Source organism: Podarcis liolepis, assembly GCF_965112155.1.
Source record: "Podarcis liolepis genome assembly, chromosome: 2".
In the NCBI taxonomy this organism is placed as follows: Eukaryota; Metazoa; Chordata; class Lepidosauria; order Squamata; family Lacertidae; genus Podarcis; species Podarcis liolepis.
The window spans coordinates 84136114-84159236 of NC_139555.1; the positions used below are offsets into that span (position 1 = coordinate 84136114).

The following is a 23123-nucleotide window of genomic DNA, read 5'->3' on the forward strand; positions in this document are numbered from 1 at the left end:
TGCCAGATCTGGTTCCTTCTACCTGCAGAGTCCATACATTTTCAAACACATCACTCATATTCACATTATCATTTATAGGGGTTGTGCCCCAAATACTTTGCATGTAGCTCAAAAAATGTGTGCAATGGCCCTAAGAATTGTCAAAGATGGCACCAGATATGTTCAGCATTAAAACACTTCCATCTGCTTCAAACTCCCATTAGCAAGATGCCTTATATTAAGTCAGATCATTGGTTCATCTACTCCAGGATTGTCTACTCTTGAACAGCAGTGGCCCTCCTGGGTTAGAGATGGGTCTTTCCCATCCCTACCTGGAAATGCTAAGAATTGCACCTGGGAGTGTCCATTTGCAAAAGAGTTTGCTGTTCCACTGAGCTACAGTTCTCCCAGCAAGTCTCTTGCTGTGTTGTGATCATTCTCCCACCCCAGCAAATGCACATCTTCTGGTTTTGCCTTACACATTGTCTTTTCACAGCTCAGAGGTTTGGGGTACTGATATTCAGGGCTTGTGATGCCTGTTTTTATACCTGTTGCTAAAGTCTGTCTTTACATGGCAGTAGGCTACCTTGCGCCAGGAACATATCGCCTGGGTTCATCAGCTTGATTATATTTCTATACTCTGTTGATGAAGTCAGCCTGCTGTCCTTGTGCATTCAAAGTGTGTGGGGAAAGCACACAAACGGGGGGAAAGATAACCAAACAGAAAACAGCCAGGTGCAATGACTCTGCCAACATCACTTAATGGCCTGTAGAAAAAGAGAACAGGTTACCCTGGCAGAGGATGGATAATGTCAGGGTGGAATTCAGGGACAGGGAGAGCAGCCAGCTTACCTCCATGTTTTAAAGAGTGGCCTCACCCTTGGAGTCTCAATATTAAACCTTTTCATTGTCTTTGTTTAATAGAAATATATAGAACATATATAGAGAAAACATAAGGGAAGATGACAGGGTCCCTAAGGATGTGCTCTATGGGGAGCTGGCTTCAGGCACCAGGCCTGTTGGCAGGCCAATTCCATGTTACCAAAATGTCTGCAAATGTGAGTTTAAAGGCAGGGAACATTAAGCCCGCTGTGTGGGAATCCCTTGTAGGTGACTGCAGGACCTGGAGACAAGCAGTCACGTCATATAGCCATAGTAGTGACCAGAGGAGGAATGACCGCTAGGAAGAATGTAGAAGGAAGAAAGGCCATGATGCATCTGCAGTAGCACAACCGGATGCCTTCATCTGCCCCAGCTGCAACAAAACAGGTCTCACCTGTATCAGTTTCTACAGCCACAGCAGGCGCTATAGTTCTCCAACACATTGACTTCACCCCTGAAGGTGCAGTCCTCCATTGTCTCCTGAGACAGACAGATGCCAACAAGCTTGCAAGGAATCATGGCCAATGTAGTAATTGCTGAGAGTGAATTCCTGTTTAATTATTATTTGTTGCTATTTTGAGAGTTAATTTTATTGTGTACTATCCTATTCTAATACATTATTGAATATTACTTAATTTGATATAAGTTGTTTAAGTCTATTTTTATTATGATTTATATGTATTGGATCAGATTGCTAAAAGATGTGTGATCTTTCCTTTTTTCAGCTGTAAACCACCTTGTGTTAGTAATATAGAAAGGTGGTACATATACAAATTAAAAGTGAAATGACATGAAAACAGGATATCCCAAGTGTGTGGCTCCATACTGCAATCCCAACTGTGATTTAAGTTAAGCCGCATTGAACATTGTGGGATATTGCGGGAACATGGCCTAAGATTGTGCTGGATAGTTTTACTGCAGAAATCCTGGGGCATACACGAGAAGCACGCTTGGTAACATGCATTTTGGGACATGAATATTGCCTGTGGTTTCAGCTGCTTTGGCAACTACAATACTGTCATGATGAGGTTGTATAACCACCCTGGGTTCCTGCAGGAGAAAGGGTAATATAGGGTAAGGTAGAAATGCAATAATAATAGTGTAGCCTTATGAGGCTTTGCCCTCGGGTGGGAAAAATATTGCGCCTGGGAAAGGGAAGTGGGAGTCAACAGACACTCAAGGAATAGTTTCAGAGAAAAGCCTTTTTATTTCTACCATCCATGAACTGGTAGAAGGAGCAAGTGTGATAAGTCACAAAAAGCATGCACGAAGTTCACAGTCATGTGCACAAGCATATATACCCCTTTCCAGTTCCCTCCTCCTTTCTCCTCCCTCAGGAGTCCTGCCCCATGTTGAGGTTCCTGAGCATGTACAGAAAGCTGTCTTGGGACTATTGTGGACTCTTGGCAGGAAAGGGGGTGAGGGGGTTTTCAGAGTGTTCCCGTTGTTTCATTCTTGTGCTTTGGCATGGTCCCGGAGAGAAAGCAAGTTGCAATGTGGTTCTGAGAAAGGCCTGAGAAGACAATGGGCTCTGTTCTCTACCTTGTTGCAATCTTTTTAGTTACAGCAAGCGGAATGTTTCTGATGCTTAGCTGCTGAGAAAATGATTTTGAAAAGCTTTGAGAAGCTTTGAGCCTGCTTTGGTGGGGTGTGACTTCGGGCCTAGGTGAGGTCACCTGTCCTCACCTTCCTTCAATAGTAGCAATTATTATTAGTAGTAGTATTAGTATTATTATCATCAGCATCTCTATCCTACCCTTTCCCCTGCAGGAGCCCAGGGAGGTTAATAATTGCCGCTATTATTATTATTAGTTTTTTATGTGGTGGAAGCCGCCCAGAGTGGCTGGGGAAACCCAGCCAGATAGGTGGGGTATAATTAATAATAATAATATAACAACAACAATTTTATTTAAAAGTGGGAGTGGGCCTTTCTTGGCATTCCCTTGGAAAAGGCCGAGTTGTAGAAACCCGAAGTGTGCCTGGTGTTGCACCTATACAAGGAGGCAAGATCCCGAGGGGCCCCGAATCCTTCCCCCGCCCTCGCGCGCCCCTTCCTCGCTCTGCGAGGCGCAACGGCCCATTTCCGAGGCGGCGCTTTGAAAGGCCCGCCGGGGCGCGGCGACGGGGTGGAACCACCGGGCCGGGCTGCTGACGTCACCACCAGGCCCGGAGCCGGAGCTGTGACGACGCCGAGGAAGGCGCGAAAACCCCGCGAGCCGCCCCGGGAGGGAGAGCTCTCCCTCCGCCTCTTTCCCACCCCGTCACGCAAGAGCGGAGCGCGCGCACAAACACCCTCGCTGAGGCGAAGAGCCCTGCGGGGGGGGGGCGGGTTCCGACGTGCGAGTCCACACACTGGGCGCCGTTCCGGGGCGAAGGTTGCCCTCCTTGCCAGCAGCTCTACAGTCCGCGCTTCTTTCCCTCGGCAAAGGTGGTCGCCGCCTTTTTCAGCCCTTAAAGACATCCCACAGGTAAGGAAGTTGCCGTCTCTCTCCCTTCCCCACCCTCCGTTGTTTCAGAGCTTCTCCTTTTTTCTTTCTTAAACCAAGAGCGGAGATTCGTGAGGAGGGATAGTTTTCCCCTCTGTAATAATGCGTCTTTGTCAAGCTGCCCGTTCTGATGAGGACTTTTTACTGGCTCAAATTTCAGTCTTTAAAAAAAAAATGCAGGAAAGCTGTTATTTGCCACAAGGAAGTTAAACGTGGGCTAGAGGTGTCGCAGAAGAGCTGAATTAAGGTTTTTTTTTGGGGGGGGGGGTCTTTGCTGCAGCAGAGATAGGGCAGGTACCCACATCTGAACTTTTTCAGGAAGGGAGCCTATAATGATAGTGAGCTGTGAAGCTCTAGGTCTTACTGACAAATTAAAATTTAACATCACGTGCTCCAATAAGCTCTTAACTCGAATGTGAAATTGCTGATCTTCTAACAAAAGTATGTGGCTTGTTTCTACTTTGGGCGTTAGTATGTACCTGAGAACTAGAAAGTGGCTAATGTAGCAACATTTTTTAAAAAACAAAGAGGGGTGTAAGGGGGAATCTAGGAAACCGTAGGCAGGTTAGCTTCTGTGTGAATGAGTGTAAAGGAAAATTTAAAATAGAATTATCAAACATATAGAAGAAGAAATCTTGCTGAAGAAAAATCTGCATAGTTTTTGCAAATGTTAAGTCCTGTGTCTCACTAACCTTTTAGAATTGTTTTAGAGTGTCAGCAAACATGTGGATAGGGGTGAACCAGTAGATATTGTGTACTTTCAAAAAGCTTTTGCCAGAGTCCCTCACCAAAGGCTTCTGAGTAAGCTTAGCAACCATGGTACCAGAAGACAAGTATCCTTATTGATTACTAACTTCTTAAAGAACAACCAGCAGAGAGGTGGAACAAATTGGCAGCTCTTAGAACAGAGGGATGTATGAAGTTGGGTTGTTGGCATCTGTCTATCTTGAGAAACAATGGTCTGTGCCTCTGGTGGTGAGATCAAACCATTGGAGAATCACAGCACCTGCTGCAGCTGCAGAGACAGGTAGCTTGTAACTAGCTGCCTCCCAAGGTTGTTTTTGCTACATTAGCAGCACCAAAGTGGCCTCTCTGGGGCACAAGCCTGGACACTGTAAATGGAGGTTCTGGGCTGTCCACACTACAAGATCTCCCTCTCAACCCATCCTGGAATGATCTCTCCAGGAAGGCTTGGGATTCTATGAAAGGTGCACATCAAGGGCACATGGAATACTAGGATTTACTTCTCTGTGTTTGCATTTGTAGAACTGAGACATTGGAGACTGCAGGGGTGTCAGCCAGATTCATAGGCCTTTGGTCTGAGTACATCTGCTTTTTGCAGGCCACTGAAGAATGTGTGGGCGAACAGCTGTTGTACTGGGAGCAGATCGTATCCGCCGTGCCTGTGAATACCGTGATAATCAAGGAAAGAGAAGGTGTCCAGAATGGAAAAATGCTGACAAATATAGTCCATCCTACAATAAGAGCCCACAGTCTAATAGCCCTGTGCTTCTCTCTCGACAACACTTTGAAAAGGTGAACCCCCCAAATATTAGATTTGTCCTTAGCATAACTTTCTGTTCAGCTACTTTTACATGTATAGGTGCTTTATGTTAGCTTTGCAAGATCAAAATTTCACAAATAAGGGGAACTGTGACTGCCTGCTCAGTGGAGCATTTGTGTTCCAAAATTAGTGACATCTGTTATATTCTGTAAGTCTAATCATCTAGAACAGAGAGCTTCTGAAGAAGCCGTCTTTCAGAGTAAGACATTTATCACTCTTTGCTTTATACGTGAGGCCAAATTTTGACCAATCCATCTTTATTTAAGACAGAGATGTGGAACTTGTGTTGCTGGATTCCAACTCCCATCAGACCCAAGTAGCATGGCCAGTGGTCAGGAATCCTGGGAATTTTCATTCAACAATGTATAGAGAGCCACAGATTTTCCCATCCCTGATTTAGGGCATTATGGTCAGTGTTGCCTTCATCAATGACTCCAGCAATGAGGCATGGTTGCAATAATCTTTAATGTTCACTGTGTTTCCAGTTACAGATAGGTAGCCGTGTTGGTCTGCCATAGTCAAAATAAAAAAATTCCTTCCAGTAGCACCTTAAAGACCTTTAAGGTTGGTCTTTAAGGTGCTACTGGAAGGAATTTTTTTATTTTGACTATGGCAGACCAACACAGCTACCTATCTGTAACTGGAACCATGGAAGGCACCACATTGAGCCGCATGAAATGGAAGTCCATCAAGAGTGTATCTGAAGAAGTGTGCATGCACACGAAAGCTCATACCAAGAACTAACTCAGTTGGTCTTTAAGGTGCTACTGGAAGGAATTTGTGTTTCCAGTGTTGCTGAGGGAATGCTTCCTTGTTTCCAAGACTACCAAACCATCTTTCAGCAAAATACAGTTTTGGTATATCAGTGGGGAAATGGTGTGAAGGTGTTGGATTCATATGAGATGTTAACTGCAGCAGCCCTCTATAGAAACTTCCCACTATCCAACAGTGTGTTGAGCTGGATGTTCTCAGTAGCACTAGATCCAGCTGACCCCCGTCATGCCATTTCATCTTCATAAGCTCTTGACTTGTGTTGATAGCAGCCCTAGTAAAGGAGCCAAGACTGAAGTCTTTGTATCCAGGCATTGTGACGGCATCACACAGGTCTATTGCAATACATACATCATTTTCTTTTCCTTCTGCATCGCCCTATTTTTTTCAAATAAAAGTTAGATTTAAATGTTTAATAAATATGCTTACATTCATCTTTCTATGTAATACAATCAGCAAATAACAATTTTGTATACTGAGAAATTACTAATAATTACAGAGCTTACATTTCATTTAACTCAATCTGCATAGGCCTGTATATGGAGGATTGAGTTGCTAGTCTGTCTGAGAGTGAGAGGAGAAATGTACAGTATGTTGGGAAGTGAGAGATAGAAACCCTTCCATCAGCCAGAGATGATTATTTATCTGTAATGGAGCATTACAGTCTAAGCAGGCTTCTCCGCACTACCATGTTTCCACAGGGTGCTGTAATTGTGTGTGTGTTTTGTTTGTTTGTTTGTTTTTGTCTTAAAAAAACAAATTCCTGCTCCAGCACACAGACAAATACAATATTGGATTGGTGGTTAATTGTGTTTTCTTTTTTGCAATAAAGCTGAGTTCTCAAATCTTGGAAGATAAGCACTTGTTCTGACATGCTTTCACTCATAGTACAAGAGTAAAGAAGGAAAAAAGTGATTTTTAAAATAATCTGTGTCTCAAAATAGTATACATGCACAAACCTGAAGCCCCCGCCCTTTTAACCAAAAATTTGCAATACTCTTTCATTTTCCTGCCTAGACAGGAAGCTGCCTAAGTGCTTGTGGTTGATTAGTTCTTTCTCAAATGCACATACCAAAGGTATCTTGCCCTTGTTGGCCAGAGGAGCACAACATAATTGCCTTGTCTAGGCGGAAGAAGAGGGTGTATATGCAGCAGTGTCAGGTGTATTTCAAAAAAGCAGGGAGGTCAGCAAGTTGGAGGAGTGAATGGGTGTCTGGAGTCCTCAGTACACTGCTCTTCTACCACGGATGTCAATAAACATTTGCTACACTGTATTCCTTAATAACAAACTAGTTTCAGTGGTATTTACCATTAAGGAAAAGGTATCATACATATTGATTCAATATTGAATTAGAGCTTGTGCTGTATTTTCTGATGTTTACATGTATATGCATGCTGTAAAATCTCAGACCAGTAAGACTATTTTGGTATTTGTTTTCATTGAAACCATTTTAAAATTTGCCCTCGGGATAACACCGAAAGTGAATTTGAATAGAAACTGGCAAACAGAGAAATGAAACCCGTTGGTCTGTTTCAATTGTTTCAGCTGAGAAAAATGAAAGAAATGACTCATAAAAACCGGAAGGTACATTGTGAAGAGGGTAAAATGGCAGATTTCAAATTCTGACAGCACAATCCTACACACGTTTACTAAAAATTAAATCCCATGATGTGTTCTACTTGCCTGTTTTCAAATGGTATTTTTTAACATGGCTTGCCTGGCTATAACTCATGTCTAATTTACTTCAGCAGGACCCTTGCATTTTGTTGGTTCCTTCTGTAACTATTGTAGTCATAGAGTAGGGTCTCATCACAACACAGAATTAGAGCAATGAATCCCAGAGCTGTTATAAAGTGATAATTAACTTGCTGCCTTCTTTTTAAATATAAAACTTGGTATTTTTGTTAGTAACTGACTTGATTAGAATCACTTTGCTTATATAATGAGAGACAATGTAGAAATCTAGTACACCCTTTCACCTCAATCTACCTAGGAGGTATAAGTGCATAGAAGTTTGCATCTCTTACTGGATAAAGAGCTGCTTGTGCAAACAGGTGCTCCACACATGTTTTCCAAATCTGAACATCTGGGGCTGTGCCCTCAGCCGCTTTTAGAAAGGTAAAAACCCCTCCAGTTTGGAAAGTTGAATTTATCAACCATTTTCTGCATTCCAACATGATTTTTCAGCAGGAATTTTGCTGTTTCTGTGTTCACACTGTACACACTGATTACTCTGAAATCTTCTGTGTTTTTGGATGCTTCTCAATATTTCTTCCTGTTTCCACTTTATTAAAGGATGCCAACTCTTCTGAACGTGTCCTTGTAGCTATGCGTTGGGGGCTGGTTCCAGCCTGGTTTAAGGAAGCTGACCCATCTAAAATGCAGTATAACACTGCAAATTGTCGGAGTGATACCATGATGGAGAAACTGTCCTACAAGGTTAGTTTTTGTGTAGCCTTCCATTTGAAAATAAACTTTTTTTTTCCTTTTCCGAAAGTCTGTCTCCTCCTGGCCATGCTATTTACGGTATGTCTTTTGAGCTATACACAAAAAGTGAAGCTTTTTCCTAGAGGTATTCATAACAGTTGCCTTGCCGCACCAAATGTAAACAATTCTGAACTGCATGCTGTGAACACAGCATCATGATTTTCCTGAAAGGGAAGAGCCCAGCAGGTGATAGCATTTCACATGCTGTGCTTGACAGAGCAGCTTCAAGATAACTGGCTGTTTGGTATCTGTGCAGGTTCGATTAGAGAAGAACATAAGTAATGTTGCTGGTATGGGAGGCTTTGGGAAATACAATAGCAGAAGTGGAAGTCTATGAAAACTCACTGGAAAAACGGTTTGTTCTGAATACTGTCACCTCTTTCCATTTGCATCCCACCAACTTCATGCACACAAATGGAGGGTCTCTATTGGGGGGGAAGCAAAGGGTCATGAAGAAGTAACATGCATTCGACTGAGGAAATGAGAGATCACATTGGAAAGTTAACCCTCCTTGTTTCTCTGTAACTCATTTATTCATTCATTCTGTCAGATTTCTTACCCACCTTTCACCAAAATGTCCCAAGGCAGGTAACAATATAATCATACCATTATAAAAACAGGTAAACAGTTCCAAACAAAAACAGCTCAGTATAGATTAAACAAAATGGTGGGTCCTCAAATACCAAATACCCTCACTATCAAAGTCTAGAGTAAAGAGGTATGTATTCAGCGTATAGCAGAAGCTACATGATAAAAATGCTAGACACGCCTCTGCAGGGAGAGAGTTCCACAACAGAGAGGGGCCCACTTCTGACCACCTTTTCCTGCACTTTTGAAGGATGGTGGAACTATCAAGAGAGCCCCTTCTGCCAACCTTAACACCCGGGAGTCTTTTCCTCCAGCAGCACAAGTCATCATCTAACTGGAAGAGCCCCCTCAAGGGCATGTCGCCATCACACAGCAGTTTAGTCGATGTTTAGGAGGGGAAACCTCATTGTTCCTCTCATTTTCCAGCCTATAGACACATTCCATACTTTTTCCCCATACTATATTTTCCAGCCTAAATCTCTCATTTTCCAGCCTATAGACACATTCCATACTTCAACACTTCCTTTTTATTTCCGAGCACAGTAAATGCCCTAAAATAGCTAAACCCCTTGACTCAGTATTATGTAGAAGTTGGAATAGGTCATGGATAAGCTTCTCTCAGAGCATGCTAGACAGTGCCTTTTAGCACGTAGATGGGTGTCTTTCTCTGGTCATTAAGTAGCATTCTCAAACACTTGTTCATTAATGTTGGATTCGGGATGCAGGCTTGAACCTTTTATCAGTTCTCTGAAATTGATCATGGTATTGACCCATCCCAGGAAGAAATCATTTGCTAGAGAGGCATTGCAAGGCTGTCTTATGTGAAATTATTTCACCAGTGAAAGTGCCTTAGCACTCAGGAAGTGTGAGTCGCATTGGTGCTAGGAATAGAAAAACTTTCATATGAACGGTTGGTGCATCAGACTCCTGAGAAATTGGAGAATTTGCACCATGCAAATACAAATTTAATTAACAACAACAGAATGTGAGGTGGTATGGTGCTTGTTGGCAGCAAGACTGTTTCTCCCCAGTTTCTCCACCTGCTTCACAGCTCCTTTTGAGAGCCTTTGAATGCAGATCAGCTAGCTTTGTTGCCAAATTCTTCCATTCCAAAACACAACACTGAACTGCCTCTTACTATGTTGCTGTCACAGTCTGGGCTCTTAAGAGCAGAACTGAGCAAAGTGCACTGGACCCTTTCTTTTCCTCCAGTGGAATATCCTTGCTGCAATTGCACATGCTCCCAACTTTTTGTGAGAATTTTGTGTGATGCTCCGATAGTGTGATTCCTGTCAGCTCTTCCATCCTAATTTCTCTGACTACTTCTCGGAACAGGAGCATGGCAAACCTTGGGGATTCCTCCCTGTTGCTCTCCTACCTTTTTCTATGTTACAGGTGTGTGTTCCTCTTTTAATAGGTGGCTTTGTTTTCATAAAAATTCAACTTTAGAAATGTATTACATTCGATCCTAAAAATAAGATTTGTCCTCAAATCTTCATGTAGAGGCACAAATAAGACTCATAAGACCTTGTGGGAAAGTGGCCTAAACTCTCATCTACACTTCTGGCAGGGATGAGCCACTTTAGGATACATCTCTGAGATCAGTAAAAGCATCTGTTAGGCTGATAACGCGAGTTAATTAGAAAGGTGTAACAGCTAGAACCAGAGTAGAGAAAAATACAAATAAGCACTCTAAAGGGATAGTAAGGATTCTTAAGCATGACTTGTAAGTGGAAAGCTCACAAACACTCATTAAGGAGCAGAATGATAGGGGATAGGGGAATTGTTCCTCACACCCCGTATATGTAGAAACCGTTGCAATAGTATCCCCAAAAAGCACCTGAGCTGCACCAGGAACTAGCACAATTGTAGGACTGTTGCCAGTCACCACCATTTTAGAATCCCTGTTGTGTTAGGAATGTCATTGGGTCAATAAGTGTAGATGTAGTAATTAAATTTCTGTTTCCTTCCAAGGATTGTAGTGAAAACAAATGAGTCTGTCAACTTTGTCAACAGCTCCATGTGAATTCACATTTGCTCTGAAGATCATTTCTTAGAATCCTATGTGATACTGTTAAAGTCATCTCATCCCAAATGTTTGTTTTTAACTATTTGACTTTGCTATTTGCGTGAATTAATATTTCACTTGCTCCTCCTCCCCCCCCTCTCTCTGAAAAGGGGCCTCTGGTAAAAGGCAAACGCTGTGTTGTGCTGGCTGATGGCTACTACGAATGGCAACAACGAAATGGGCAGAAGCAACCCTATTTCATTTACTTCCCCCAGACCGAGGATAAAAAGGTACAACAGCAATATGTTCATATTTAATGCTGAAGTGCTCATTGGCTCTTTCATTTTCATTTACTTTCCCTCACACTCTTAACTTGTTTCAGAAGGTTTTGGCTTTATTATTTTGGTCGGACTGCCTTTCCCCATGAAGCAAGGCCACCCGAGGGTAGCTGTTGCTGAAGGTCATATGATTCTGTTCTCCGTTGGCCATGCTGAAAGTTCAGCATAACAGTGTGTCAGAAATGTTCACCTTTTATACATGTAATTTTTATTATTTCATTTCTGAATCTCTTCCCATGAGGCATCCTGAAGCTATTGACAATATTTAAAGTGTTTTTGCATTGCCATTCAATTCAAAATTCCCAGGACAGTTTAAAACAACCGAATTCTTTTAGTTACTAAAAGAGTACAGTAGAAAAAGCAATTGCAGCAAAGTGCAGAATACATCACAGGTTAAACCCATAGGGAGAAATGGGTATTTGCCTTGCACCTCAAAAGAAACAAAAAAGGCAAACCTCCCTAACGTGAGAATACCCCTCTCCCATAGCCACCCAGAGGCAGATTTAGGCAATTCATTTGCACTGGGCATGGAGTCTCAGGGTTGCCGCAACTTTAATGTAGAATGGAAGGGGGGAGGCACTGAATTTTGGCATTGCACAGGGTGCTGCTGAAATCTGAAACCCCAAGATCTGCCCCTATAGCCATACAACTCACTACAGATCATGAAGGGAACCAGAAGAAGACCTCTGAGAAGATACTGGCAGGTTGAGGTGGGAAATGTGTACTTAAGTAGCCAGGTCCCAAGCTATGCAAGGGTTTAAAGGTAAGCACCATCAGTTTGAATTGTGTGCAGAAATAGACCAGAATCCAGTGGATCTCTTTAAGAACTAATGAGTAGTGATTACAATTCCTGGTTCCCAGTTAGTAGCCAGGCTGCTTTGTTGTGAACGAAAAGCAGTCCTGAGAGTCTTCAAACACAGCTGCATGTACAACATGATACTGTAGTAAAAGGTTACCAGGGCATGGATAAGTGCAGAAAGTTTGTTTTATTCCAAAGGGGTGCAGCTAGTGTACCAGCTTCAGTGGATGAACAGGCTCCATGCTGTTGCGACCTCTTTATCCTCTAGTACAGGGGTAGCAAATGAGGTGTCCTGCAGATGTTTTTGGACTCCCAACTCCTATCAACGCCAGCATTGCCAGTGGTCAGGGATGATGGGAATTATAATTTAGTAAAATATGGAGGGCACTACACTGGCTACTCTGCTCTGGTGACATAGCTAGAGCAATGGACATTTCTAACTAGATCAAAGCATGTTGGGAGCTGACTAGAACACAAGTGGCAGAAGTCTCTAGGGAAATGTCACTGAATGTACTCCCGTTATTGAGCTTACTCTGGTTGAGCGTAGGAAATACTTCTCTGCACCTTTGAATCCTTGGGGTCCTATCTAGAAGAGCTTTTCTGAGTGGCTTAGTGTCTATTCCAGCTTGGCCCACTGGGCGATGTTAGTGACATGTTTGTTAAGCACTTGTTAAGGATGATGTTTCTCATATCTGCCTCAGCCTAGATTCTACTGATTCAGCAGTTCAGTCTATTGATGTGTCCAGAGCACCATCTAGTCTTGGGTTAAGGAATCAATTTCACATATTGAAGTCTGAGGACTTGGAGAAAAGCAGCATATCAGTGTTTTCTCAGCTTGTGGCCTTAGCTTATTACATCTAGTAGGAGAGGGATAATCTGGGTCTAGAAAGTAATTAAATTGCTTGTTATAAAGAGTCCTGTCTGCCTTGAAGGAGGTAGTTGTGATGCCATTCTTAAAGGAACCCTTCTTGGACTCCAATAACTGCAGTAACTATTAGGCATTTGCAAAGATGCTTATGAAATGTTGCAATGCAACTCCCGACAATATGGGATGAAAAAGACCCTGTGGATCAATTTTGATTTGGTTTCATGAATGGTTTTGGCGCAGAAACAATTTTGGATAACATTCACTGGGAGAAGGACATGCCCACTGAGATTCTTCTGTATATCTCAGCAGCTTTCAGTACTATAGACCATACTATTATTCTTGATTGGTCTTCTGAGTCGGGGGCACAGTGTTTCTGTCAGGGTCAGCCCACTCATTAAGTGATGTGAAGCAGCCACCTCAAGCAGCAGAAACCCCCGAGCTGATGCATGACCTGCCTCTATCGCTGGTGGAAAAGCAGCCCCAGCATCAGCACTGATCTCCCACAAGATCTTGTGAGATTTCATCTTGCCATAAATGGGCACAGATGCTGGCACAGCTGCTGGCACAGCTTCTTCAGTGGTAGAGGCACTGAAGATGTGTGGCGCAGGGACAGGTGGCATGGCACTTCCTGCTTTGCCTCAAGTAGCGAAACAGGGCTTGCTGCCCCCGGTTTCCGTGGTTCTGCTTGTAGCTGAAATGCCAGTTCTAGGACTTCTGAGCAGCAAAATGGCACCTATGCTGTGGGGTCCTGCTGGGCTATTGTAAACACACAACTTATGCTCAACACTAGTGTCTTTTTTACATCAAATGAGAGTGAAATCATGGACGTGTTGAATTGCTGCCTGGAGGCAGTGATAGTCCTTATGAGGCTGATGGTCCCAATGAGGGCTAACAAATTGAAACTTAATCCTGAGAAGATGGTAGTATTGTTGATGGGTGGTTCATCTATCCAGGGAGGCGTATTCAACCTTCTCCGGAAGGGGTTGTGCATTTGAAATATTTATGTTTTTTTAAAACACGATTCCTTAATTTTGCAGCTCAGCAAAGCAGATATGGAAGGTGAGGATGAAGATTCAAAGGACAGGAAGTTACTCACCATGGCTGGTATTTTTGATTGTTGGGAGCCCCTTGATGGAGGAGAAACATTGTACAGCTATACCATCATCACAGTAAATGCTTCAAAAGATCTAAGTTCCATCCATCACAGGCAAGGGAGAATAGCTCAATAAGTGTTTGGTGAAAATCATATTGTAGTGGAACTAGTTGAGATAAGGCTGCTTAAGTCTCAATTCCCATCACTTCTGTGTACCAACTAGTGTGGCATATGATTTTTATATTATATAAAAAAAATAATCACACCTCTCTCTATATATAACATATAACTTTTAAAGGAAGGTCAGAGAAATACCCCCCCCCCAAAAAAAACACCTCCTTTGTCCTCTTAGAGAAGAGGATCTGAATAGAAGTTACTTGTTCTGAGTTTTGGCTCATAAAGAATTATGTTTATACTATATTTTGTGGTTGTCATTTGAATTATTCCAAAACGGTTACCTGGCTTCGTCATTCAGACCCCTTGAAAAATAGGGCCTCTTTTGAATGATTGTGCTGCAAATTCATGCAGATCTTAGTTGCTGAATTTTCCTTCCTTTATCTCCATCTAATATTAGGAATCTGATTCTTATTGATGCTTCAACTGTGGTGTGTCCCCCCCCCCCCAACCATAACATGCTGTATACTAATTTGGGTTATTCTGTTCACTGAGATCTGTATTGTTTAACTTGTTTAGAATGCCAGCTGTCTTGGATGGGGATGAGGCAATCAGAAAATGGCTGGATTTTGCAGAAGTACCCACACAAGAAGCTGTTAAGCTTATCCAACCCACAGAAAACCTTGCTTTCCACCCAGTCTCAACCATAGTGAACAATTCCAGAAATAATACACCAGAATGCATTGTACCCATTGAACTGGACCTCAAGAAGGTAAGATTTGGGATTTTAAGGTTTGGGAAAATAGGTAGGGTTATTATTCTCACGTCATATTTAACTTCAACTAGGGCTACATTCACACCATACACTTAAAGCACCATGATACCAATCCAATCCAAATCATTTTATTGTACTAGCCATTGGCCATGACAGAGCTGAATGAAAAATAAATACAAGCTAACAGGGTGTCGCACCACACTATGATACCACTTTCAACAGTCATGGCTACCCTTAAAGAATTATGGAAACAATAGTTTAAGGATGCTGAGAGTTCTTCCCCTCACAGAGCTGCAATTCCCAGAGTTGCCTAGGAAGAGGAATTGATTGTTAAACCACTCTGGGTATGGCTCAGGGAGGAGAAATAGGGATCAAATAACAGCTCTCAGCACTCTTAACAGACTACAGCTACCAAAATCCTTTAGGGGAAGCTGATTGTTTAAAGTAGTATCACAGTGCTTTAAAGGGGTGCTCCAAAAACCATGATGGTAATAGGTAGATTCTCTAAACTACTCTCATCATTCCTAATCAACCTTTAGTTCATAATAGTGGTATACTTTTCTAATGGTCCTTGTTCTCTGTCTCCTAGGATACCAAAGTTAGTGCAAGTAGCAAAATAATGATGAACTGGTTAAAAAACAAATCTCCCAAGAAAGAAGATGATTGCGACGGCTTACCAAGATGGTCCAGCCAGTTTATCCAAACCACACCACCTAAAAAGACCAGTTCAAGCTTAATACACCAGTGGCTCAAGAAGGAAGATGGAGAACCTTCTGCAAAGCATCCCAAAATTCAGTGACTTATTGTTACTTGCACTTTATTCTTAAAACACATTTGGCAGTTTCTACTGATTTGAATTTGCAGAGTGGGATTGCAAATATTCTGACTATGTGGGCCTTGACATTTAACACTTTTTCTTGTCTGTAGTACAAACTGGGGTGTGCATTTTATGTACCGTGTTGCTATTCCGTGTTGCCAACCTTGGGAGAGCAATTGTACTTCATATACGTGAGACACTTCATATATTTCTCCTCCTAGGAGAGAAACAAAGATTCTGTAAGGCGTGTTTCTTGTTCAGGTGTTCATCCAGTACACTTATTGGATTCTTTGGAGAGAACAGACCACTGTTACAACTAAGAGCTCCTGTTGCAAAAATGAAAATAACTGTGTTCTTATTATGAATATCTTATGTTCATCTTATGAGGCCTGGAGTATCTCCTTCACGTACTTTGTAAGTATGAGCTGTATTAGTGGGAAACTGCTATGGTGGTGGTATGTCTGTAGCTCCTGTTTTAATTATAACTGCCCAAATTTGTGATGAGAAAATGAATAGCAAAAATTCAGTACACTGGCATTGTAGAAGGAATGAGAGTTTGGGCCTATTTTTCTGACATCAAACTTACTCATAGTCGGAATTGTACATGTTTTCATGTTTTAAGCAAGGTTGCCTGTTTCAACAATAAGAGATACTTCTTTTGGTTTAGTTTCTGGCTAGCAGTGTTCTTGGCATATCAGATTATTTTGTAACCTCTCTTTTTAGTACCATTGAGCTGCTCTGGTACTCTGCTGTGTTGAACAACACCTGCTAAAAATTGATCTTCTAAAAGGGACAAAGCACATGCTGTGATGTTTGTGGTCTTAAGTTTTGAATAAGCAGGTGCAAATCTTACTAAAGCTCACTATTTGAGCACAGTTTGGCAGAAGCCAGGCTCTCTGGAAAAACATTCATTGCTTTTATTTAAATAATGGTTGTAAAAAATAAAATGTGTTTCTATCTCATTATTTTTTTGTGCATTGCCCAATTCCAGCTAATCATCAAAACACTCGTTTAGGCTACAGTGTTTACTCAGAAGTAAATCCCACTTACTCGAAGGTAAGTGAGGTTAGGACTGCAGCCTCAGAGGCACTGAACAATATCCCTGTCTTGTCTTGAAGACTACAACAATGAACATTAGCACATGAATTTGTAAGAACTCTGGCTATGTTAAGAATTAATGCTGTAAGTGTATCATGCTAGCCCATGAGTGTTTGCAACATTTATAAGTTCAGTACAGTGGCACCTCAGGTTACAAACACCTCAGGTTACAAACTCCGCTAACGCGGACGTAGTACTTTGGGTTACGAACTTTGCCCCAGGATGAGAACAGAAATTGTGCGGCAGCGGGAGGCCCTATTAGCGAAAGCGCACCTCAGGTTTAGAACGGTTTCGGGTTAGGAATGGACCTCCGGAACAAATTAAGTTCGTAACCAGTCTTCGACAAAGTCAGACAATTGGTCCATGTAGCTCAGTATGGCCTCCACTGACTAGCTGCCTCTTCCAGGTTTCAGTCAGGGGTCTCTCCTAGCCCCACATGGAGATGCCAGTCATTGGACCTGGGACCCTCTAGATGCAGGGCAGATGCTCTACCTGGGCCTTTTGACACAATGTCTCTGAATGCAGTTCATATTGCCTTGTAAGTAATGTATATGAATGACTTGTGTGTTTAATAATGATACTGCCACAAGCCTGGTGCTCTTTTCTTATGAGGTATGGAATATGTGTCCATCACAAGCCTCTCCAATTCTTTCAGCTCTGGAAAGCCTCCAGAAGCATGAAGGCAAATTGTCTCTGTTCTAGAGACTTCTTACAATGTATATCACAGTGCTTTTGAATGTAAGTGTTTTGGAGGATGCCTCAAATTTCTGTACAATTATGTCCAAAGTTGGTCTTCCTACCCATGGGTTGTCCGTTTCAGTAATTTAAGGAAATAATTAACCTAGCTTGCTTAGATTCTTGCTTAACGTCTAGCTGGGCCTAATTTCTGCTGAACCTAGAAACGATTTCACTCTCCCCTGGCCCTAGAAGCGTATCCCTGACTCAGCGGTTTCATCTGCCCCCTAAAGTCCAGTCTGGCAATTACAAGTGTTGGGGCATGCTGGAGACTTTAACAAGATTTATTGCAGCAAGCATTTGTGGACTAGAGTCTACTTCAGCAGATGCATATTCAACCGTTTCACCTGGTAAAATGAGACACTGGTCCACAGAAGCTTATGCCATGACAAATCCTGTTAGTCTCTAAGTGCCACAACATTCTACTGTATTTTGCTGCAACAGACTAGCACAGCTATCCCTGTGTGAAGTCGCTGGTCTGGCTGACAATGTTTGATTTAGCATTATTTGCAGCAGGTATTTTTTTTTTAACTAATTTAACTAGAATAGGAATGCTTGTGATTGGAGCATGGCCTGCTTGGCCCAACATACAGTACATCACAGAACAAGCTTGTTGGCCAGGCTCTTCTAAATACAGATGGCTTTCTCATCAGGCACAAAAACACTAACAAAACCAGGCCCAGCATAACAGGCACAATTTGCTGATCCATGAAGGTGGCACAACTCTTACTACAATCCTAACCCCCATATAATCTCAACCTAAATCCTTCCAGATGGGTATCCCCCCTGCCCCCACCCACTGATTTAAACTGGTGTAAACCCTCACATCTTCCCCGGCAGATTTCCTGAGTTAAGACTGCTCTGCCTTTCATTTCAAGGTGGCACAATACACTGGTTTTAAGAATGCAATGTGACCCTTAAGACATTGACTTCAAATTTCACTTCTATCCATGAACTCCCTACAACTAGGTGGCTTTAGGCATGCCACCGTCTCTTAACCTCCCCTGTAAGAACTTAGCAATACTGACTTTTACTAGATTGTTAAATCATACCAGGATAACACATGCAAAGTGCTCTGTGCAATAAAGGCACTATATAAAATGCTAATTAGTTATTGCTGGATTAGGTTTCCCCACCTCAGATGTGCCAATCGAGAAACACTTGATTTGGCCTTTTGACTAAGGTTTGGTTGGGGTTTGGGATAGGCCAGCATCCTTTTTAGGTGTCTTTGCCATAAGGGTGCTGATAATTAGGCTTATAGAGAGAAAGCAATACCCAACTGAGAGGATCTATAAATAAATAAGAAATGTCCTCCAGAAGGGCACCCAGATACCGCACAAATAAATGGCAGGAGGCGTGTAATCCTATCATGCTCTTCCTCCTCAGGCCCTGCCTGAGTTAAGTTCCCCTTGTGAAAAACCAGACGGCCTTAAATGTTTGCCTTTATTGCGGGTGCTGAATTTGCCCTAGGGCGCGGCGGTCGTGATCCTAAGCTTGGGTTTGCACCTGCGGGTTAGCCTTCAGCTGGGTTTGGGGGGCAGACCAAGTATTTCAAGCAATTCAACTCGGGAGAGGGGATTGGGGAAATTCTGCTAACCTTGGCTGCCTTCTCCTTCCTTACCCAGAGGGACGGCTGCTCCAGGTGGCATTATCAGGAGCAAGTGAAGCAGCCGCCCGCCCGCCTCCTCTTTCCCCCGGTGCATCCCTTTGTCACGCCGCGCCAGAGACCCCCCGCGTCTCCCAAAGCTGCTGCTGCTGCACATTAATATGCTTCACCAGCAGCTCTCTTTGCAGGCGGCCAAGCCTGTGCGTCTGTTGCCGCTCCAGCTCCCTCCGAGTCCGAACATGGACGACGCGAGCTCCTATGCAAATCAGGGATCGGAATACCCGCCAATAGCGGCGCGGCTCCGCGCTCGCCCCCGCCAATGGGAAGCCGCCGACAGGCTGGGCTTGGATTTATATCCTCCAGCATCTCGCGCTTGTTATTGTCACTGCAGCTGCGGCTCTCGGGCGGAGCGCTCTGCTTGGCGAGGCGGCGAACGGTGAGGGGAGGGAGGTGACCCCTGCGCGCGGCGGAGCCGGGAGCGCGGCCTGCAACCTGCTCCCTGCCACTCCGCTCCGGGGTTGGGTTGCAAGGCGGGGTGGCGCGCAGCGGGGAGGGGGCGGAGTTGCTCTGGAACACGCGTCAGGCTCGCAACCTGCGTTCCCACGTTACTTTGCTAACACTCTGGTGGCGGTGTTTTTCTCCAGGTCTTTCTCCTCCTCTGCCTGCTTCGCGCCGGGCCTCGGCTTGCAGCCCTTTCGGAGCGCCCCCCTGCCCGCCCCCTCCAGCCCAGCCGCCTGCCCGCGATGTCCGGCCGAGGGAAGTCCGGCGGCAAAGCGCGCGCCAAAGCCAAGTCCCGCTCGTCCCGCGCCGGCCTGCAGTTCCCGGTGGGCCGCGTGCACCGGCTGCTGCGGAAAGGGAACTACGCCGAGCGGGTGGGCGCCGGGGCGCCCGTCTACCTAGCGGCCGTGCTGGAGTACCTGTCGGCCGAGATCTTGGAGCTGGCCGGCAACGCGGCGCGGGACAACAAGAAGACCCGCATCATCCCGCGGCACCTGCAGCTGGCCATCCGCAACGACGAGGAGCTCAACAAGCTGCTGGGCGGGGTGACCATCGCCCAGGGCGGGGTCCTGCCCAACATCCAGGCCGTGCTGCTGCCCAAGAAGACCCAGAGCTCCAAGAAATGAGCCCGGCCCTGTTTCCGAAGGGGAACAACAAAGAATGGGCCGGTGATGTGTCCCCGCCACCCCACCCGCAGGATCCGACCCAGCGGGCACCGGACATTTTCTCCCTTTTCTCTCTGCTTCACTTGGAGCAGCCAGCGCCGGGCAGATCTCTTCCTCCCCGCCTCCTCTGTCTTGGCGCAGCCATCGCTGGGCCGCCTCTGCGCCTCCTCTCCTCGCTCTGGTCCTCCCTGTCCCCCTGGCGCTGCAGCCGCCGGGCTTCCCTCTCGCCCTCGCCACCCTCTTTCCTGCCAATGATCTGCACCTCGCCTGCCCTCTTCCAGTCCCAGGGATTGGAGTGGGAAGAGCAGGCTTAAATCATTTTTCTGTGTCGCGAGAAGGGCACGTGCTGCGGGCCTGGTGGCGGCCACCTAGTGCCCTGCAAATTGATTTCTGTATTATTATTTTTCCTCCCTCCCTCTGTCTCTCTCTTCTCATTCTCCCTCCCATCCCCATGATTTATCCCCTAATCTACTACCCTGAAGCTGCTTATACCTGCAGCATCTGTGCAATTAGCTTTTCTTTTTCCTCCCTCCCTTAAAGCCACTATTAATTTTTCGGGAAAGGGGATTTGGAAAGAAAGGACAGTTTTGGAACTAGAAGAATGATTTGTGCATCTTGTTTTTCTTGCATTGGGACTAACTGGAAGAATGGAAGTCATGAAGCAAGGTGGAAGCTGCAAGCCTGCCCTAGGAAGGCAAGGGACTTTTGCTTGGCTGTGTGCCACCATTTGTGACCATGGAGGCTTTCTGCATCCTGTCTGTGCACCTGTCAGGGAGGGAGGATGAAGGCAGAGCCTCTCCATTCATTACTGTTCTGCACAAATATTCCGTCTACTCTCTTAAAACTGCTCTGTCACGGAGCTCAATACAGTGATGGATCTATCTACCTGTTGTTGCTGCACATCCCCATTCAATGTGATCACAAACTTAATAAAATGTTGGAGGGGGGAGGGGAGAAAAGGAAGCTGCCAGAAAAATCGTAATATGAAAAGAGCCACTACTCTTGTTGAGAGAAATATTCATCTCTTCTCAAGTGCTAAGCTTTTTTTCTCCCCCTTCCTTGTTTGCTTTATGATGAGGTGTTGTGTCACTGTATTTGTACTCCATTCCTAATTGTGTGCTCGTGTTAAATTTTGAGTTTATTGTTGTTGCAAACCTTTTTTTAAAGAAAGGGGGAATCTAGTTTATGAAGTTAACAGCCTTGGGCTGGAGGCAAACAGTAGTGTGAGTGTGTGTGTGTGTGTGTGTGTGAGAGAGAGAGAGAGAGAGGAAGGTTATTGGACAGTGTCTTCAGTTTCCTAAGGTATACACATCTTGTCCCACGGTCACTTCTGGCCAAACATGCTTGGGGTAGGGTTTTGAATGACGTGAATCATTTGGGCCAGACACAAAAGTGAGATGAGTGCACAGGCCAAGAACAGTAATTGTCTTTCAGACCAACTCTTCGGAGAGGGAGGGCTCCTATTATCTGTCTCTAGCCTTGATTGGTGCTGCATTCAGATCTTCTGAATGCGCTTAGCAGCTTAGCTGGAACCTCATTTTAAGCAAGAGTTCTTGGATTTAGGTCGTATTTTTGTCCTGTTGACGTCAGCAGAGCTAAAATCAAAAGTATTTTAGTATAATGGCTTTTGTGGTTTTTCAGCCTAAGTGATGGTAGGTCTGGAGGTGCCTGAAGCTTCCTTGAGACAGAAGCAATTGCGTTGTGTTGTCTGTTCTGTCCTCCTCCCACCCCCATTCCCTTTTGGATTATTAATTCTGTTATAGACCTTTCCCCAACGATGGAGATTTGGCATTCTGTATCTTTGTTTTGCACTTTAAGACTATACACAGTTTTTTCCCTGTTCAGAATCTCACGCCTGGTGCATAAAATAGAGTGCAATTGTGGCATCTGTTTAATTGTAATCCTCAATGGATTAATTTTTGGGATTTGGGTTTTTCTAGGGGAAAAAACTGAATTTATACTAGAGTAAAATATCTAGTTAATGTGTTGGTTTACTAAATTGGTGTTTGGGTAACGTATGAGCATGGAAGGTGGCCTAGCCAGTCCTGTGGTGCATAGTAGCTATGGTACTCTAGAGATGGTATCGGAGCCAAATCTTGCTTGCTTGCCTAGGTGAAAAGTTTATAGAACCACGTGCATGCAGCAGTGTCTAGGCTATTGAGCAAGTAGAACTTGTAATATTTATGGGCAACTGTGTATGTGCTGTCAAGTAGCATGTGTTCAACCTATCAAGTGAGGTGTAAATCTGTGGATGAAGTATTGTCTTGCTCTGGTTCGACAAATAACGCATAGGTTAGTGGAACTTGGATGCTTTAATACCTGGGTAATGAAGGTGGTTTTTCACTCCTTAGTGATACCTAAGAGGCAGAACCTTGATCTGTCTGATTTGTCTTGCCTATCTCCCACTGCAGACCCAGGAGAAAAAAGACCCATTGTTTCTAAGTTGCTATCTCATTCCTCTGGCACTGGACCAGTGAAAGGCTCTTGCTTTCTTCTAGAATGAACATGGATTGCATAATTGTGGGGAAGAGATTGTTTAAATGCAAATAACTACTGAAAAATAGGAAATGAGAGTTTGTGTTTTTCTGTCTTTTATTATTTCAAGATCAGTATTTTGTGTTCTGTCAAAAGACTGCTTTGTATTTATTAGAAAATGCAGAACTTGTGATACTGGAAAAGTGCAAAACCAATATTCTTATTAAACCGATTCAGTCTTGAATGCACGTCAAAGATGTCTCTTGTCGACACATCACTTAATTAGCTGTTTGGGGGTTACTGAATCCATGAAAGGTTTTTTGGTGGTTTGAGGTCTGTAATGTGCATTTATGCCCTACTGTCCTGAAAATGCCGGTACTGCTGGAAGAAAGGGAAGGTGGGCAGTGGAAAGTCAAAGGTTTGGTCTAGTAACTCTGACTTGACTGCAGTGTGAGCCATCTGTCTTTCAGCTCCCA

At 44.0% G+C, this 23123-nt stretch overlaps 2 protein-coding genes and 1 long non-coding RNA gene across 4 annotated transcripts; all 3 read left to right on the forward strand.

Annotated features, from left to right (window-relative positions):
• The first annotated feature begins 2951 nt into the window (after positions 1–2951).
• Positions 2952–16535, forward strand: HMCES (5-hydroxymethylcytosine binding, ES cell specific). Of its 2 annotated transcripts, none has more exons than XM_083489404.1 (7): positions 2952–3329; positions 4690–4883; positions 7979–8122; positions 10937–11056; positions 13809–13978; positions 14558–14750; positions 15343–16535. In XM_083489404.1, the coding sequence occupies exons 2-7, from the start codon at positions 4701–4703 to the stop codon at positions 15550–15552; spliced, it is 1020 nt and encodes a 339-aa protein (XP_083345530.1). In that variant the 5' UTR covers positions 2952–3329; positions 4690–4700; the 3' UTR covers positions 15553–16535. The 2 variants fall into 2 exon arrangements, with proteins under 2 accessions (XP_083345530.1, XP_083345531.1); XM_083489405.1 differs by having other exon boundaries at positions 2985–3329; positions 4614–4883.
• On the forward strand, positions 5276–6030 carry LOC310700230. The gene is made up of 2 exons (XR_014522511.1): positions 5276–5406; positions 5712–6030. It is a non-coding gene; the product is annotated as an uncharacterized lncRNA (long non-coding RNA).
• A 2778-nt stretch (positions 16536–19313) lies between the features above and the next one.
• Positions 19314–22902, forward strand: LOC310700207 (histone H2A). The gene is made up of 2 exons (XM_083489439.1): positions 19314–19445; positions 19654–22902. Exons 1-2 carry the CDS (start codon positions 19329–19331, stop codon positions 20131–20133), a joined length of 597 nt encoding a protein of 198 aa, XP_083345565.1. The 5' UTR covers positions 19314–19328; the 3' UTR covers positions 20134–22902.
• Positions 22903–23123: the final 221 nt, after the last annotated feature.

Excerpts from the sequence above, each read along its gene's own strand:
- LOC310700207 (XM_083489439.1), top strand. The coding sequence starts at position 19,329 with ATGGGAAGCCGCCGACAGGCTGGGCTTGGATTTATATCCTCCAGCATC. Across the intron at positions 19,446-19,653 it reads GCTTGGCGAGGCGGCGAACG|GTCTTTCTCCTCCTCTGCCT; the intron begins GTGAGGGGAGGG and ends GTTTTTCTCCAG.
- HMCES (XM_083489404.1), top strand. The coding sequence starts at position 4,701 with ATGTGTGGGCGAACAGCTGTTGTACTGGGAGCAGATCGTATCCGCCGT. Across the intron at positions 4,884-7,978 it reads CTCGACAACACTTTGAAAAG|GATGCCAACTCTTCTGAACG; the intron begins GTGAACCCCCCA and ends ACTTTATTAAAG. Across the intron at positions 13,979-14,557 it reads CTAAGTTCCATCCATCACAG|AATGCCAGCTGTCTTGGATG; the intron begins GCAAGGGAGAAT and ends TAACTTGTTTAG.